The sequence below is a fragment of the Lingula anatina genome, chromosome 4, assembly GCF_051362555.1.
Source record: "Lingula anatina isolate TDL-2025a chromosome 4, LinAna3.0, whole genome shotgun sequence".
Taxonomy (NCBI): Eukaryota; Metazoa; Brachiopoda; class Lingulata; order Lingulida; family Lingulidae; genus Lingula; species Lingula anatina.
The window spans coordinates 21,124,523-21,143,296 of NC_141770.1; the positions used below are offsets into that span (position 1 = coordinate 21,124,523).

At 41.4% G+C, this 18,774-nt stretch overlaps 1 protein-coding gene across 1 annotated transcript; it reads left to right on the forward strand.

The window, feature by feature from the left end:
* The first annotated feature begins 4,775 nt into the window (after positions 1-4,775).
* On the forward strand, positions 4,776-12,694 carry LOC106159299 (uncharacterized). Its single transcript, XM_087011475.1, has 7 exons — positions 4,776-4,797; positions 5,158-5,733; positions 6,405-6,452; positions 10,658-10,897; positions 11,138-11,323; positions 11,722-11,853; positions 12,405-12,694. The coding sequence occupies exons 1-7, from the start codon at positions 4,776-4,778 to the stop codon at positions 12,692-12,694; spliced, it is 1,494 nt and encodes a 497-aa protein (XP_086867601.1).
* Positions 12,695-18,774: the final 6,080 nt, after the last annotated feature.

Here is an 18,774-nt window from a genome sequence, read left to right on the forward strand (position 1 = left end):
AATAATGGCTGTTTTACCTAGATTTTATTCATGATATTTTATGTAGTATTATTTATGATATTTTATGTAAAGTCTACTGAACATTTTAAAAGGATTTTAGACTTAAAATAAATTTATTATTATTAGGCACAGGAGGTCCACCAGGTACAGGAGGTCCACCAGGCACAGGAGGTCCACCAGGTACAGGAGGCCCACCAGGAACAGGAGGTCCACCAGGTACAGGAGGTCCACCAGGAACAGGAGGTCCACCAGGTACTGGAGGCCCACCAGGAACAGGAGGTCCACCAGGCACAGGTGGCCCACCAGGAACAGGAGGTCCACCAGGTACAGGTGGTCCACCAGGCACAGGAGGTCCCCCAGGAACAGGAGGTCCACCAGGTACTGGAGGCCCACCAGGAACAGGAGGTCCACCAGCCACAGGAGGACCACCAGGTACAGCAGGTCCACCAGGCACAGGAGGGCCACCAGGAACAGGAGGCCCACCAGGTACAGGAGGTCCACCAGGTACAGGAGGTCCACCAGGTACTGGAGGCCCACCAGGAACAGGAGGTCCACCAGGCACAGGAGGCCCACCAGGAACAGGAGGTCCACCAGGTACAGGTGGTCCACCAGGAACAGGAGGCCCACCAGGTACAGGAGGTCCACCAGGAACAGGAGGTCCACCAGGAACAGGAGGCCCACCAGGAACAGGAGGTCCACCAGGTACAGGAGGTCCACCAGGTACTGGAGGCCCACCAGGAACAGGAGGTCCACCAGGAACAGGAGGTCCACCAGGAACAGGAGGTCCACCAGGCACAGGAGGCCCACCAGGTACAGGAGGTCCACCAGGAACAGGAGGTCCACCAGGAACAGGAGGTCCACCAGGTACAGGAGGTCCACCAGGAACAGGAGGCCCACCAGGTACAGGAGGTCCACCAGGAACAGGAGGTCCACCAGGAACAGGAGGTCCACCAGGAACAGGAGGTCCACCAGGTACTGGAGGCCCACCAGGTAGAGGAGGTCCACCAGGCACTGGAGGCCCACCAGGTACAGGAGGTCCACCAGGCACAGGAGGTCCACCAGGTACTGGAGGCCCACCAGGTACTGGAGGTCCACCAGGCACAGGAGGCCCACCAGGAACAGGAGGTCCACCAGGTAATTCGCAATCAGTTGTCTGACTCTGCTGCAGCCACAGTCATAAATTGTTTAGTTACATCTCGATTAGATTACTGCAACTCCATTTTATACAGTTGTCCAAAGAAACAAATTGCCAGACTGCAGCACATTCAAAATATTTCGGCCAGATTATTAACTCGGACATCCACAAGCAAACACGTCTCCCAAGTTTTAAAAAGTTTACACTGGCTACCTCTACAAGCCATAATTTTATTCAAATTTTTAGTTTTTACTCACGATGCTTTTTATGGATTGGCACCAATCTACATCAATGAATTAGTTAGTCACTATGTTCCAATGCGAAATCTGCGGTCTGTAGACCAATTGCTACTCAACCCAGTAAAAATGCAATTAAAAACCTACGGTGACATATCTTTTAAAGCTGCAGGTCCAAAGGAATGGAATCTATTACCGCTGGAAATCCGAGCAATTCAGTCTACCAAACATTTTTAAAAAGAACTCAAAACATACCTTTTTTAGGAAATATTTTGATTAACTCTTTATTGGTTTTATCAATCTTGTATTAATTGCATTTAATTGTATGGAATAATGGCTGTTTTACCTAGATTTTATTTATGATATTTTATGTAAAGTCTACTGAACATTTTAAAAGGATTTTAGACTTAAAATAAATTTATTATTATTAGGCACAGGAGGTCCACCAGGCACAGGAGGTCCACCAGGAACAGGAGGTCCACCAGGCACAGGAGGTCCACCAGGAACAGGAGGTCCACCAGGTACAGGAGGTCCACCAGGAACAGGAGGTCCACCAGGCACAGGAGGTCCACCAGGTACTGGAGGTCCACCAGGCACAGAAGGTCCACCAGGAACAGGAGGTCCACCAGGCACAGGAGGTCCACCAGGCACAGGAGGTCCACCAGGCACTGGAGGCCCACCAGGTACAGGAGGTCCACCAGGTACTGGAGGCCCACCAGGAACAGGAGGTCCACCAGGCACAGGAGGTCCACCAGGCACTGGAGGCCCACCAGGAACAGGAGGTCCACCAGGTACTGGAGGCCCACCAGGAACAGGAGGGCCACCAGGCACAGGAGGACCACCAGGTACTGGAGGCCCACCAGGAACAGGAGGTCCACCAGGTACAGGAGGCCCACCAGGAACAGGAGGTCCACCAGGTAATTCGCAATCAGTTGTCTGACTGCTGCAGCCACAGTCATAAATTGTTTAGTTACATCTCGATTAGATTACTGCAACTCCATTTTATACGGTTGTCCAAAGAAACAAATTGCCAGACTGCAGCACATTCAAAATATTTCGTCCAGATTATTAACTCGGACATCCACAAGCAAACACGTCTCCCAAGTTTTAAAAAGTTTACACTGGCTATCTCTACAAGCCAGAATTTTATTCAAAATTTTAGTTTTTACTCACGATGCTTTTTATGGATTGGCACCAATCTACATCAATGAATTAGTTAGTCACTATGTTCCAATGCGAAATCTGCGGTCTGTAGACCAATTGCTACTCAACCCAGTAAAAATGCAATTAAATACCTACGGTGACATGTGTTTTAAAGCTGCAGGTCTAAAGGAATGGAATCTATTACCGCTGGAAATCCGAGCAATTCAGTCTACCAAACATTTTAAAAAAGAACTCAAAACATACCTTTTTTAGGAAATATTTTGATGAACTCTTAATTGATTTTATCAATCTTGTATTAATTGCATTTAATTGTATGGAATAATGGCTGTTTTACCTAGATTTTATTTATGATATTTTATGTAAAGTCTACTGAACATTTTAAAAGGATTTTAAAAGGACTTGAAATAAATTTATTATTAGGCACAGGAGGTCCACCAGGTACTGGAGGTCCACCAGGTACAGGAGGTCCACCAGGTACTGGAGGCCCACCAGGAACAGGAGGTCCACCAGGCACAGGAGGCCCACCAGGAACAGGAGGTCCACCAGGCACAGGAGGTCCACCAGGTACTGGAGGCCCACCAGGAACAGGAGGTCCACCAGGAACAGGAGGTCCACCAGGTACTGGAGGCCCACCAGGAACAGGAGGTCCACCAGGTACAGGAGGTCCACCAGGAACAGGAGGTCCACCAGGAACAGGAGGTCCACCAGGTACTGGAGGCCCACCAGGAACAGGAGGTCCACCAGGCACAGGAGGACCACCAGGTACAGCAGGTCCACCAGGAACAGGAGGTCCACCAGGCACAGGAGGTCAACCAGGCACAGGAGGTCCACCAGGCACAGGAGGTCCACCAGGTACTGGAGGCCCACCAGGAACAGGAGGTCCACCAGGCACAGGAGGTCCACCAGGTACTGGAGGCCCACCAGGTACAGGAGGTCCACCAGGCACAGGAGGTCCACCAGGCACAGGAGGCCCACCAGGAACAGGAGGTCCACCAGGTACAGGAGGTCCACCAGGAACAGGAGGTCCACCAGGTACTGGAGGCCCACCAGGAACAGGAGGTCCACCAGGCACAGGAGGCCCACCAGGAACAGGAGGTCCACCAGGTACAGGAGGTCCACCAGGAACAGGAGGTCCACCAGGAACAGGAGGTCCACCAGGTACTGGAGGCCCACCAGGAACAGGAGGTCCACCAGGAACAGGAGGTCCACCAGGAACAGGAGGTCCACCAGGCACAGGAGGTCCACCAGGCACAGGAGGTCCACAAGGTACTGGAGGCCCACCAGGTACAGGAGGTCCACCAGGCACAGGAGGTCCACCAGGCACAGGAGGTCCACCAGGTACTGGAGGCCCACCAGGAACAGGAGGTCCACCAGGCACAGGAGGCCCACCAGGAACAGGAGGTCCTCCAGGTACAGGAGGTCCACCAGGAACAGGAGGTCCACCAGGAACAGGAGGTCCACCAGGTACTGGAGGCCCACCAGGAACAAGAGGTCCACCAGGCACTGGGGGCCCACCAGGAACAGGAGGTCCATCAGGCACAGGAGGTCCACCAGGTACTGGAGGTCCACCAGGAACAGGAGGTCCACCAGGTACAGGTGGTCCACCAGGAACAGGAGGTCCCCCAGGAATAGGAGGTCCACCAGGAACAGGAGGTCCACCAGGTACTGGAGGCCCACCAGGCACAGGAGGTCCACCAGGCACAGGAGGTCCACCAGGCACAGGAGGTCCACCAGGTACTGGAGGCCCTCCAGGAACAGGAGGTCCACCAGGCACAGGAGGCCCACCAGGAACAGGAGGTCCACCAGGTACAGGTGGTCCACCAGGCACAGGAGGTCCCCCAGGAACAGGAGGTCCACCAGGCACAGGAGGTACCCCAGGAACAGGAGGTCCACCAGGCACAGGAGGCCCACCAGGAACAGGAGGTCCACCAGGTAATTCGCAATCAGTTGTCTGACTGCTGCAGCCACAGTCATAAATTGTTTAGTTACATCTCGATTAGATTACTGCAACTCCATTTTATACGGTTGTCCAAAGAAACAAATTGCCAGACTGCAGCACATTCAAAATATTTCGGCCAGATTATTAACTCGGACATCCACAAGCAAACACGTCTCCCAAGTTTTAAAAAGTTTACACTGGCTACCTCTACAAGCCAGAATTTTATTCAAATTTTTAGTTTTTACTCACGATGCTTTTTATGGATTGGCACCAATCTACATCAATGAATTAGTTAGTCACTATGTTCCGATGCGAAATCTGCGGTCTGTAGACCAATTGCTACTCAACCCAGTAAAAATGCAATTAAAAACTTACGGTGACATGTCTTTTAAAGCTGCAGGTCCAAAGGAATGGATTCTATTACCGCTGGAAATCCGAGCAATTCAGTCTACCAAACATTTTAAAAAAGAACTCAAAACATACCTTTTTTAGGAAATATTTTGATTAACTCTTAATTGGTTTTATAAATCTTGTATTAATTGCATTTAATTGTATGGAATAATGGCTGTTTTACCTAGATTTTATTTATGATATTTTATGTAGTATTATTTATGATATTTTATGTAAAGTCTACTGAACATTTTAAATGGATTTTAGACTTAAAATAAATTTATTATTATTAGGCACAGGAGGTCCACCAGGTACAGGAGGTCCACCAGGTACTGGAGGTCCACCAGGTACAGGTGGTCCACCAGGAACAGGAGGCCCACCAGGCACAGGAGGTCCACCAGGAACAGGAGGTCCACCAGGTACAGGAGGTCCACCAGGTACTGGAGGTCCACCAGGTACAGGAGGTCCACCAGGTACTGGAGGCCCACCAGGAACAGGAGGTCCACCAGGCACAGGAGGCCCACCAGGAACAGGAGGTCCACCAGGTACAGGAGGTCCACCAGGTACTGGAGGCCCACCAGGAACAGAAGGCCCACCAGGAACAGGAGGTCCACCAGGCACTGGAGGTCCACCAGGAACAGGAGGCCCACCAGGCACAGGAGGTCCACCAGGAACAGGAGGTCCACCAGGCACAGGAGGTCCACCAGGCACTGGAGGCCCACCAGGCAAAGGAGGTCCACCAGGAACAGGAGGTCCACCAGGCACAGGAGGTCCACCAGGTACAGGTGGTCCACCAGGAACAGGAGGCCCACCAGGGAGAAGAGGTCCACCAGGGACAGGAGGTCCACCCGGACAGAAGGGAATGAAAGGTTAAATTTACCCATGTTCAATACGAAATATATATTTTATAATTTACCTAGAAAAGCACTCAGAGAGCACAGACCTCCGCCAAGGGAGTAAAGTCTCCATTCAATGTCGTTTCACCCTTAAATTTTTGATATTTTTTTTATTCTTGATTGATTATTGATCCGGATCACCATCAAAAACTAATCACCTGTTCCTTGGCCCACTTCCCTCAGTTCCTGAAATTTTATCAAAATCGGTCAATAACTCAGTTTTTTTTAAATTTTTTATTATTGATTATTGATTGAGTATTGATCCAGATTACCACCAAAAACTATTCACTTGTAAGTTAACCCATTTCTGACCTACCCTGAAAATGCCATCGAAATCCATCCATAACTTTTTGAGTTATATTGATGACAAACAAACAAACAAACAGGGGTGAAAACATAACCTCCTTGGCGGAGGTAAAAATATTATTTCTTTCAAGTAATAATGATAGTAACTAAAGCCAATGGCTGCAAAAAATGGATTAATTCATTGGGAAGATTTCTTGAAAATTACAGTTTAGGTGTTTTGGCCTATTATTGCATTTGTTTTTACTCATCCCTCTTTTTTAACACTGATGAAAATGATATTTGAACTTGTTTATAGAGTTTTGATATATTTTGTTTAATCAAAGATTTAACCTTTTAAGGAATGAAAGGACTTCCTGGAGGGGGAAAGGGATCTAAGGGAATGAAAGGTAAGACGGTGAACAAGATAGACGATACAAGCTGCCCAAATTACAAACACAATGCAGTTGAATACAAAATTAGAATTCACTTTCTTTAAATGAATTCACTTTCTTCGTATGAGATCTATATTTCACAGTAAAAACATTGCAAACAACTCACAGAAATACATTTTCTATTTTACCACAAAAATGGCAGTTAAAGCAATTATTCTTAAATCTGTGCTCGTCTTCAGACCATGTGACCTCCATACAGGTAGATGGCTATAAAAAACAAACTTTCTAGAAAAAAATCCATTGACTAAATTTGAATGTAGAAATGGATTTATTAACCATTGGTAAGTATGGGAAAATTGTTTACCCCGGGGAAATTCATTATTTGACCAAAATGAACAGTTGTTATCCCTTTAATTATGCATCTGCTTTATTATTCTGTCTTTAAAGCACTTTCCCTTCAAAAGACAAAAGGCTGCGCCGTGCTAGATTTTATTAATAGTTACCACATTGTTCAATAGGATGGACGGTCCGAAGCGTATGAAAATACAGGCAAGCGTGTACACTGATTCTATTGTGAGGAGCGCCGCCATTGGTAAAAAAGGAGATAATGTGGGTGTATAGAGACATATGTCGAAGACACGTGTTTTCTCCCGTCCTGTAACGTCCATAACGCATGGGCAAAGTGACCATGACTCCTTCTACCGGGTTCACAGATTTTCCCTTGATTTCCACAGATGTGTATCTGGCTTATTCTTGACAATTTTGTCTTATGCCCCGCAAGATTTTTTTACTTGGAATCAATAGCCTTTTGCAGCTAGATGAGTAGATATTGACTTCTTTTGTTTACTGAAGAGCTTGGCATATTTCATCACTCGGCCGGTCTCCGGTATAGAGTAGACCCTAAACACATATAATAAGTAATTTATGGGCAGTGTTGAAGTCAATCAGATGACACACGTTTTGTATCCATCGCATAAAGCACGGAGCGGCAAATTGTCTTTTGACGGGAAAGTGCTTCAAATCTTGATGAAATTTAAGGGTGCATGCTAAATAGCTGTCAGCCGAGCAGACAAGAAAGTTAATTACCCCCTTACAGCTTGTAGTAGGCGGGACGGACATTTAAGCCGGATTATCTGACAGTAATCTAGTGAGACTCCCCGCGGGGATAGATCGATCTAAAAGGACTGGGAATACAGCCTAAGTCACCGAATTAGAGCTATTACCCTATTGGCATCATCATCATCATCATCATCATCATCATCATCATCATAATAATAATAATAATACGAGTTATATTGCGCATCATACCTAGAATAAAAGATGCATTGAAGACAAATTAAACTTTCTCACTTCTTTCAAATAAAAAAAAAAATATTATTTGTCATTTTACTACACTGATTCATTTCATAAAACTTAACCTTTGACTCAGTTCTTAGGAGCAGAAATGAATGATTGATGAAAAAGAATCATTTTACATTCAAGCCATACATGGGCGTTCAGAAAAAAAACTTCTAGTTTTATAGCCCAATATGGGCAGTTAGTGTTATTTGCCTTTTTTTTAAATTCTCCATTCCCCGAATGAGGAAAATGCCAATTGGTATAAGTATTGTTAAGCAATGCAAGAGAAATGTGGAATTAGACTGTGAAAATGTTTAGAATTGACTCTTGATTCTGGAACTGTAGTATACTGTATACCCCCTACATTTTGTCCCAGTCTACCGACTGATATATCAAATATTCGAAATGCACTGCAAACCAGGGGCTAAGCAAGGATCAAATTAAGTGTACGTTACTATATGCATTAAATCTTTCACGTGTTGGCACAGCTGACACGCCGGTGTGACAGAAATGTCACCTTGATTGGTTAGAAAACGATTTTCGTAAAATCTCTACATTATTTAAAAAACGGATGCATAGTCTTTAAAACCACATAAAACGATCTTACAGTGCCATACTAGGCTAACACACACATAAAACATAAAAATCGGTTAACAAATGTCGCTAAATCCCCATAGGCTCCCATAGAGTCATTGAAATAGAAAGAGCTTGCGAAACAAGGATACCTCGACGCGCAAGATATTCATAATAACATGTAGACAGTCAACAAATCACACTGAAACTTACTCCACTTACGTTAAACGTTCTCGATTACAACATCTCACTGATCATTTCCAAATCCCAGTCGGACATCGGTAGAAATCGGTACTCGTTTTGAGTCTGAACGGCGAGGACTTCGTAAGCGTTTATCGTGGATTTCTCTCAGCGCGTGGGGGTTTGGGAGCCCTCCCCGAAGAAAACGTTGAAAAATTAAGCATTAAATTTTGTAATTTAGTGTCATTTAAACCAAAGATTGGTCCCACAAAAATGAAAGAGAGAGCAGCTAATCCACCATGTGTGCAAAATCGTGACAAAGCCATATGTCTCCTCAGAAAAAAAAAAAACTTTGAAAAATTAAGCATAAAATAGAGTAGTTTAATATAATTTAAACCAATGATTGGTCCTCCAAAATAAGTTTGACAAAAATTTTATTTTTACTACGAGCCCAGTTGAGCTTCTATTTTGTTAATCAAATGGTCATTTCCGAAAATGAATACATTGTAACGCGAATGGAGGCGGTCACGAACCGCTATGGAATGCACGTAGGTAATTGCTACCCTCTACCAGGGCCGCAGACTTTATTTTGTGGACTTTTCTCTGTTACATTGCAGAAAAGTACGGTCAGTTTAACCAAAGAACTATCTATGAATATATAGTGAAAAAAATTAATCAGTGATCTTGGTAGAGGGTAGTTGATTGCGGCTGGGGAATAAATTTGTTTCAGGATATTTTAACACATCGTTTAATTCAGCTAGAAATGTAAGGTTCTGGATAGTAAATCAGCGGGCATTATAGTTCTGTGCACATACAATGTATATGCCTTCGTTTATCTTTATAACGGCGTGGTCATTGCCGCTGATTTGAAATGATGAAAAAATACAGTGAAGAGTAGAAATATGAATTTTCTTTTATCTCTAAGCTAAAATATGTATCACAGTCATTCTTTTTGGTTTTAATTATTGAAATCAGTTCTTATAATATTGGCCAGGGTTGGTTGGTTGACTAGAAAACTACATGCAGGGCATGTTTAGGGCCCCAGCATGGGTCTCCTTTACGAGACACTGCTAAATGAGCAATTCTTATCTATTAAAAGTGGCATTAGTGTTGTCGTTCAGCATTCGTTCGCTATTTTCAAACCAACAAAGCTATGCCCATGTGTGGTCATATACGGTGATTCTTGATTCATCCCGAGGTTCACATTTATACAGCAATCTAGAAAAACTATAAAAGCAGAACTACAAAAGGTGTCATTTTTGTCCAAAATGGACCCCGCTACGTTATTCATAAATATTCTTTTTATCTGTATCACACACACACACACACACACATATATTTTTTAATTTACATTTGTGCGCTCTCTGCGTACGAGCGTACATGTACCTACACCACCGTAAACCTCACAGTCTTGATAACTTGATCCATCTGGGGCCCTAAACATTTTTATCTGTGTTATCTAGGGAGATCTGTGAGATCACCAAAGCACCGATGCATAAATCAAATTGTTTTTCCCCAGCTGGTTAGACGTGGGGTATGTGTGAGACATAAAATCCGAATGAAATTAACACACGTGTTGTAAGCGGGACATAAAAAAACACTACTGTTGCAATATAATGAACAGCAAGAGCAGGAGTGGGTATCGTGTAATCAAAAAATAAATGTGACACAATCGACGTAGTATTTTCGTCGTCCTGCTGGCACGGCGTCATGCTATAGTGGTATGTGGAAGTCATGTTGCATATGGTAGTCAATTGACCGACTTAGTATTGTGGATCTATGTATGGGATATTTCTTGTTAGTCCAGGTTCAGGTTCAGGTTGTAGAAGCCACTTTAATCTGTTGGCCGGATGATACAATGTGGTACAGGAACACGCTGATGCCTTTGTTTATCGTAGACGTACGTGCGGTGTTTGTCAGAAGACAGTAGATGCTTGGCTCTCCGTTGCATTCGATGAAACGCTTAAAATCAGTTTCAAACGCCAGTTTCAAACTTCATCAACACACGGTCATAATTTTTTTTTTTTTTTTTTTGAGAATTAGAAAAATATTACTCTTTGTTGAACTGTGCGAACCGACTAAATAGCTGGAAAAACCCATATAACCTCTAGCTTTATTTTTCAATTCAGGTATGAAAGGCGACAGAGGGATGCCAGGTTTGAAAGGGATGAAAGGCATGAAAGGCAACAGAGGGACAGGTTCCAAGGGAATGAAGGGCGATAGAGGGATGCCGGGTTTCAATGGGATTAAAGGGATGAAAGGCGACAAAGGGAGAAGAGGTAACAGAGGGATGAAAGGCAACAGAGGGATGAAAGGCAACAAAGGGAGGAGAGGTAACAGAGGGATGAAGGGCTCCAAAGGATCCCCAGGTAGGATAATCAATTAAATTTGTTTTTGACTCTCTCTCTCTCTCTCTCTCTCTCTCTCTCTCTCTCTCTCTCTGCTATACGTACACATACGTAAACATGTGCCAGTAGATACACACAACTGAATTAGCACACACACACACACACACGCACGCACGCACGCACGCACGCACGCATACCATTCGGCACGAAATCAAATCACTGCGTACCAAAATCGAAAGCACATTTCATTCCGTTTTTCAGGAATGATACTAATCCTACCAAACAGAGGCCGGACGACCCCAGCTGGTCTACCATTTGGAACAGGCCGTGGTACCTTAGGAGGCTTCCAAACCAATGCAGGTTTCGGTACAACTGCGAGCGCCGGAAACACTCCGCGTTTTGGACAGAACAACAGGGGGCTCACCATATTTAGGAACCAAAATTTCGGTGAGTTTGGTTTGTTTTCGGTTAAGATTCATATTTTCCCCCGAACCGGTTCTGACTGCCGTGGTTAACGCACTGGCCTGGCAGATCCGGGGGTGGGGGAGGGGGTTACAAGCCTAACTGACTTTACCGCACATCGTTCGCATACTTTTTTTCAATTTTGAAGGGTTGAGGAGGAGGATCATTGATTGCTTTGAAGACAACATCGATATTTTTACTTTGTCAGTTGTTCATTCCCCATCTCTTGGTCAGACAGATTATAAACACTTTTTTTCTATTATTTTCGCTTTTTATACACTTACTGTGTACATCGTAAATGTGTAATTGTATAGAGTAGCTGGAGTTAGAGTGTGCAACAGCTGAACATGGATACAATAACATTGCTTTCGTTCTTTTGTCAGCTGCAACCCGTTCATCCGTCTTAAATACAGGGATCTTCGGACAGAACTTTGGACAAAACTTTAGACTAAACCTTGGACAGAACTTTAGACTTAACGTTGGAGGGACCACAACGAGAGGACCAAATATTTTCAGTAAGTATTAAAAAAAGTATGAAAGGTGATAGGCCGAATTTTCGGAGCGATTCGTCGAATGATATATCATGTTCAATCTCTTTTAGATATCTTTACACTAGAGAACAACATCATGCTTATACCAGTATATGTATCCAGTAAAATCCGTCCTCTATAGTACTATACCTTTAGTAGGTCTAGTTCTAACAACCTAATATAAGTTTTTCATTATTATACGTACGGCATGAAAAGCTGTACTGAGTTAGCTTTTGTCAAATCTAATAACACAATTAGAAAAACATGTTTCTACTGGATTTATAATTTATTATTCAGATTGTTGAGTTTCTTTAATATGTACATTTTTCTTCTTTGGTATATACTTATTTCTTCTGTCGCTTGTAAATATTTATTGCATCTGTATTTACAAGATCGACTTAAGTGCAACTGATTTAATTTCACTCGCGGTGTTATTTTCTTGTTTGTTTGTTTCGATGTAAAGGTAGTATACATTTCATAGTGTCAAACGGACTGTTACCGATTTTACTCACTCACATGTATTTCCGTTTCTCCAGGATTCCCCCTATTTAACAGACTACAATCTGAGTCTAAGAGTATCGATAGAATTGACCAAAATCAAAAGTCACTGAAAACAGATGTGAACAACGTTGTCGCAGTAACAATCACGCTGGCGGTAGCGGTCGTGGTGGTGCTGCTGGTGGTGATTGCTGTCGTGTGGAGAAGAGCAGCAAGGGCCAGGGAGACATTACGGGAGACATTACGACAGGAAATTTCCCAGCTACAAGAACAAATAAACAATGAATCTGCTACACATAACAGCGACGGCGACAGTTCACTAGTGTAAGAGGTCATATTACTCAATCATACACTGTATGAGGGATTTGTGTCACTACCAGTTTTGACATACGAAAGCAAAAAAAAAAAAAAAAAATCAGTTTTGAAGAACAAAGCTCCATGTGTTATAGGAAAACGTGTCTCAGATATACGGGCATATGCAAACTAACCTCTGCTGTAAAGACGAGCAATCAAATATCGTAGGTGGATGCATAATTATCGAATAAAAGCTCAGGCAGCCAAATATATAACTGTATGCATTGCAGTCTCCGTTAAAGAAAATAAATTTGTGCATTACTAAAACCACAGTCTCTCTGCAGTAGTTTATTACATGCACTTTATTAAATAACCTCGAATTGGACATTTCAATATAAGAAGAGTGCATATAATTGATTTGATACGTCCAATTATTCTAGAATATATTCATCGGAAAATGGAACAAAAGAAAAAAAGCAAGTAGGCCTAAGCAACGAAATGAAACTCCGAATAACAGAGTGCGGTTTTATTTGCAACTGTATTAACTGCACACAATACCAGTACAACTGTATCTGTGTCCTTATCTTGTGGGTTATAAAACTTTTCCCACCCCACTTCCTTCATATAAACAAAGTTTAATTAATAAAAAAGGACATGCTATATAGGCCTACGTAGGCCAATACAATCATTCGAATACATGTAGGCCTACATGCAGCCACATGCGTACAGTCACTCGGCATTTACTTTTGGGGGGCCTATAACACATCAAAATAGATAAAATATACAATAAAAGAAAAAATAAATAAAATTATATACACGATGAGAGAAAAAATAAAACTGCACGACAAAACAGGAAAAATGACAACAATTGTGTTAGTTGTGCCAGGCTATTCGAAAATAAACGCATTCTCCATTTTGCCACCGTGTCGTAAAAGAGCCTCTGTGAGGAAGGAGACCTAATGCTTACCATGACAGAAATATCGTATTGCAAGTACCTGAACAACCACACAGACGTTCCTGATATAACATACATTACGCCATAAACAAAATAAATATAAATACACTTACGACCAGTTTCAGTTGTGTAGGCCTACTTCCGTCCTCGTCCGTAAGTACCCGCCTCTGATATTCCTCGTCCGTAAGTTCCCGCCTCTGATATTATAAATGAGTGTGCATGACAACGGGTATCAGTAGCTAACAGTTCAGTGCATTGCTTTCTATCTTCTATCTTGGTTTCTATTAAATATGAGTGAACATAAATATAGGTATATACAGATACCTATGTCAAGATTGGCTTAGTTAATTATTTTGCCAATAGATGGCGGTACCAGTATTGGCCCCATGCATGGTCACAGAGCAGCCCGTGAGTTAAAGTATCGAGATCAGTATAAGTAACGAACAATTCATTGAGGTACCCCCTATTGTGAATTGGTTAATACCAAAAAATTATTAAAACGTATTTGTGAGGTATTGCTGCAGTATACGGTGGTCGGTGTTTTACAGTGTCAAGATTAGCTTAGTTTGTGACTTTGCCAATAGATGGCGAAACGAGTTACTTTGTAAGTGATACTGGAAGGTATTTAGTTGTTATGGACTACAATAATCTTGTTTTTTGTATATCCGCTCTCGTCTCTTGTATTTTATGGGGTAAAATTGCATCTTAGATAATTTTTCAACTCAGAAGCATACTTGCACTATAAAGTACTGCACTCCTTTTTAACGTTTTTGGTGACCTCTTTGATATGTAAGGTATATAAGTGCTCCCGCTTGAAAGATATGGGTGGACATAACTGAAAAATAACTGCAAAAGGTCGTGATTGGCTTTTCAGAAGTGCGATGGTGCGGAAAGGCGGGTGAGGGTGATTAATCAAATAAATAAAATAAAATAAAATAAAATAAAATAAAATAAAAAACCCGACACACTGTTGAGTTGCTAGTTGACCATCTTTTCCCAGTTATTTATTCGGGCCAGGACCATAAATAGAAAGAATGGTGAACGCATGAAACCTCGTACTATAAGTATACATAGATACAAACAAACAAACAAACATACATACATACATACATACATGCATACATGTGGTTCGCAGTAAGTGATTTTAATTTAAAAATGTTACACTGGTCATAAGTAAAGCAATACCTTGGGATATTCAAAACCTTCTAGTACAGTATCGCGGTCGTTATTTGTTATTCCAATGGGGTTGTCTTTTTCTTTCATATTCCATGAATATTTTGTGGGATAGGACATTTCTATTAAAATACACCAATACAACACACTGTACTGTAAATAATGCGAATACCTTCGTTAACAAAATGGTTCTAAAAATAAACATACCTCTTGGCTAGGGTCCAGTGGATCATATAGCTCTTAATTTAATACTGAGAATGATTTTATTTTAGAACATTCTGTTTTAGAGAAGGGGTGCCTAAAAAGTTATGGAGATCGTGCTTTTATAATCTACGCCCCAAGAGTGTGGAATGGTCTACCAAATTTTATTAGGAAAACGGAAGACTTTGACAATTTTAAATCTCTTTTAAAGACCCACTTTTTTAATTCAGTCTATATCTCTTAGATTTTATTTTAATATATATGTTTTTTTTTTTTTTTTTAATAAGATTGATTTTTAGTAGTGTAAATTTTAAATGGTTTCCAATGAGAGTTTATGATTAAAATATTGTAGTCATTTTAATGATTTTAGTATATTAGCCATTATTGTAAGGCGCCTTGAGATAGAATGTAAGGCGCCATATAAGAATCTTATTATTATTAATTAAGACAGCTTATTGTAAAAAATAAAGTAAAATAATCACCGTATTGATAACAATCTAATTTAATATAAAATCAGAAACAGCGGGAAATTAATAGCGAGCGTGTCTTCCCCAGCTAGGGACCCATCTTCACACTGTATCGGCGTGCAGTGAAGTTTAATAAATATTTCCATGTTGCATTGTCGACATGAAGTAAATCTAATGACCAAGTTTGACAAGTCGGTTGTTATGTCCTGCATTTGCTCGTATCGTCCGACTAGATCGAGACCTCACATGGTTCGTTTGACATCATTCTATTGCCATCCTTAGTACTGTGCTGTAATTATATATATATAGTCCTGTAAATCTATTCTGTTATTCTGCACTGCTTGGCAGTCTGCTTCATAGACAATCCAGCTTGATGACCTCCTGTTATTTACCACCTGACACCATGTGCAAGTTGTCCTCTGGTCAATTTTGGAAAAGACTGTCAAATAAAAGCCCATAATGCCTTTTAATGTGTGTTTCATATGACACACCCAAACAGTTTTTCGCAAGTGTTACATTGTATCCCGGCCCTGTGATTATTCAGTCACACTGTAAATAGTAATTGCATGTCGTAGTTTACCGTTACGAGTTGACACCAAAGAAGTGTACAGCTACGGCTACTGTGAGATTTCGCTCTCGTCAAAAACTTGAGTTTCGAGAAAATTGAAAAGTACCAAATCCAATTTCCCCTAGAAAAAATGCAGATGTCTTCAACCCAGGAATTATTGCTCGACAATTTGATGTTTTTTAACTTTTTAAATTTAATGAATCATTTTATCCTCTCTTATGCACTGTTGCCCTCTCTGAATTTTGGCTGAAAAAGAGACGCTGCCAAGGTAGGATTCCGGTGGGAAATTAGATACATGTACGCTCTATTGAGCTCCCAGTGGACAAGATTCAATTGAAAAACATTTCGGAAACATTTTTATAGCTTTTATGAAAACATCCACTCGTTCACTGGCCTACATCTGCCCCTTTCAGCAGCCAGCTGGGAAACACAGAACCAACCCCGATATTCTGATTCAGTACTTTCTTCTCTTTTCGACGATACGAGAAAAATGTGAATGCATGTATTCATTTGCTGTGGATAAGGGCATCAGATAACTAAAGCTTTATCAAACAGTGACACTAACAGAAGCGAAATATTGCTAACGATAACTAGTTGCTGTTGTTGTTTTATGTAGCGTTTAAGAAATGTTTAAAACATTTTCTTTTCGATTACTTCTTTATTGATGTATGTTATGGTGAAACGATTAAATGCTTTTTCTCTTTACCTTTGGGAATAATACATGAACTTCAAGGTGCACATTTATTGAGTAGACATTGTCGGAGACAAAATAATTCACTAGCGTCCTAAGCAACTTCGTGTAATGCATTTGTTTGTAGTTCGTTTGCAACGTGGGGAATTCTTAAATGTTAACCATGTTTTCAGCTCTTGAACCACAAGTTAAAACTGCCACGCGAATATAATTGCTACTAAAAAACGTGAGTGGAAAGTAACGTACACAGAGCCTACGAGACCATGTAGTTTCCCTTAAGCTTTTCTATCTCAGCCAATGTGAAAGAGTTCAATTATAGACATACATGGAGGCTCCAAATACGATTCACCAGCTCGTCGTAAATTCAAATATTGGGCTTGTGGGTCAAGCCTGGGGTCCTGCATGAACTGCAGAGAAATTAATAATTAACCGCTGTGAACCAGTTAAACGTTGAAATTAATGTACACATGCGTCGTATGCACGTTAGGTGCGGCCACAACGTGTGACCGTTTTATGAGTCTTTTATTTATAGCCATTTTGTAGGTATATTTTGTCATAAAACACTCGCGATTTTTATTTGTTTTGCATAGACCTTTTTACACGAGTATGTTGACTACTCGTTTAAAACTGTACATGAAAGGAATATCAACAACAATAATAACACTAATAATAAAAACACTGATTTTGACTCTAAAATCCAAATTTCTTCAGTGGACTTTACAATGCAACTTGAGTAAATAATAAATTAGGCTAGTAAAAGAAAAGGAAAAATTTGAATTTAAACTTGAACAATTGATTAAAACAAATAATGCAGCGTTTTAAAAATTTACTTCATTTCTGTCACTGCTGATCACCTTATTTAACGGATACATCCAGACTCCAAGAAAATATTTCTTTCTGCGTTCCTACACATGACTGTTTAACGCCTTTCGAAATTGGCAAAACACTGCAACATGTCTCGCGTGCGTGTATAACTCATATAATAATACAAAATGCATAAATGACTTTAAGTGCTCGTTGAAAAAATATCAATTTGCTTAATGAGCCGTTTCATTTGAAAAAAAAAAATTATAGTGTCAAAAAGGTCGGGCAAAAGCTCAGTTACATGTTTTTTTATATATTGAAACTTTATAATATGATTTTTAAATATGTTATACTATTTAAACATTTGTAAGCATTTTGCAGTGGCTTCACAAGATGACTGAAAGGGTATGAAAAGCTTCTGTACAGACAAAAAATAACCAAAGACCTGCTGGGTCATCAATGAAATGGAGTGAAGGGCCCTAGATTTTATTTACATTTGGCACTTAGCAAGTAAGCCTTATTAACAGTGACAGCATTCAAATCTTCATTCATTACTGAGACTCGAGCATCTTTGAAAATCACGTGTTCATTTACAGTATGCTCAGACACGACATTTAATCTGGAATATTTCAGTTTAAAATGTATGTCTAGGTGAAAATGTATCATCGGTGTGATGAATACTTACGTCCTGGCTGACCGTAAGCTAACGGTTTGAAACATTTCCCGCTTGTGTTTTATGATTACATGTATCATATTAAAATGTATCGTTTTAAAAACGTTAAGCTCATATGAGAAATGTATAGTCAGGTGTGTCCGTACCAATAACCGAAGAAAAATGATTTGAAAAAAAATCAGTCCTGTATATACATGTGCATAGGTAAACGCAGTGGCGGATTTAGAGGGAGGGGGTCAGGGGCCTTTTAGTGGGCCCCGAATCCCACGGGGGGGGGGGGGGGGGGGGGGAAGGGAGGCTTTGCATCCGCGGACCCTCTTTCAAATCATTCCAGTACAATGATAAATATGTTTTATTACTTTAACAAAAGATTTATACATTCATCAAAAGATATACATGACCTTCATTTTATTGCAACATATCCCATGCAGTATTTAGGGCGACAGGTAGGAACATTTAAGGGTTGGAAAATGGTGCAATACATGTATGGTTGCATTTGTAATATATATATGATATGTATACAATATTGTTGTGTTTGCAAAAATGTGTATGATATAAATGGAATTCCTAATACACCTGTAG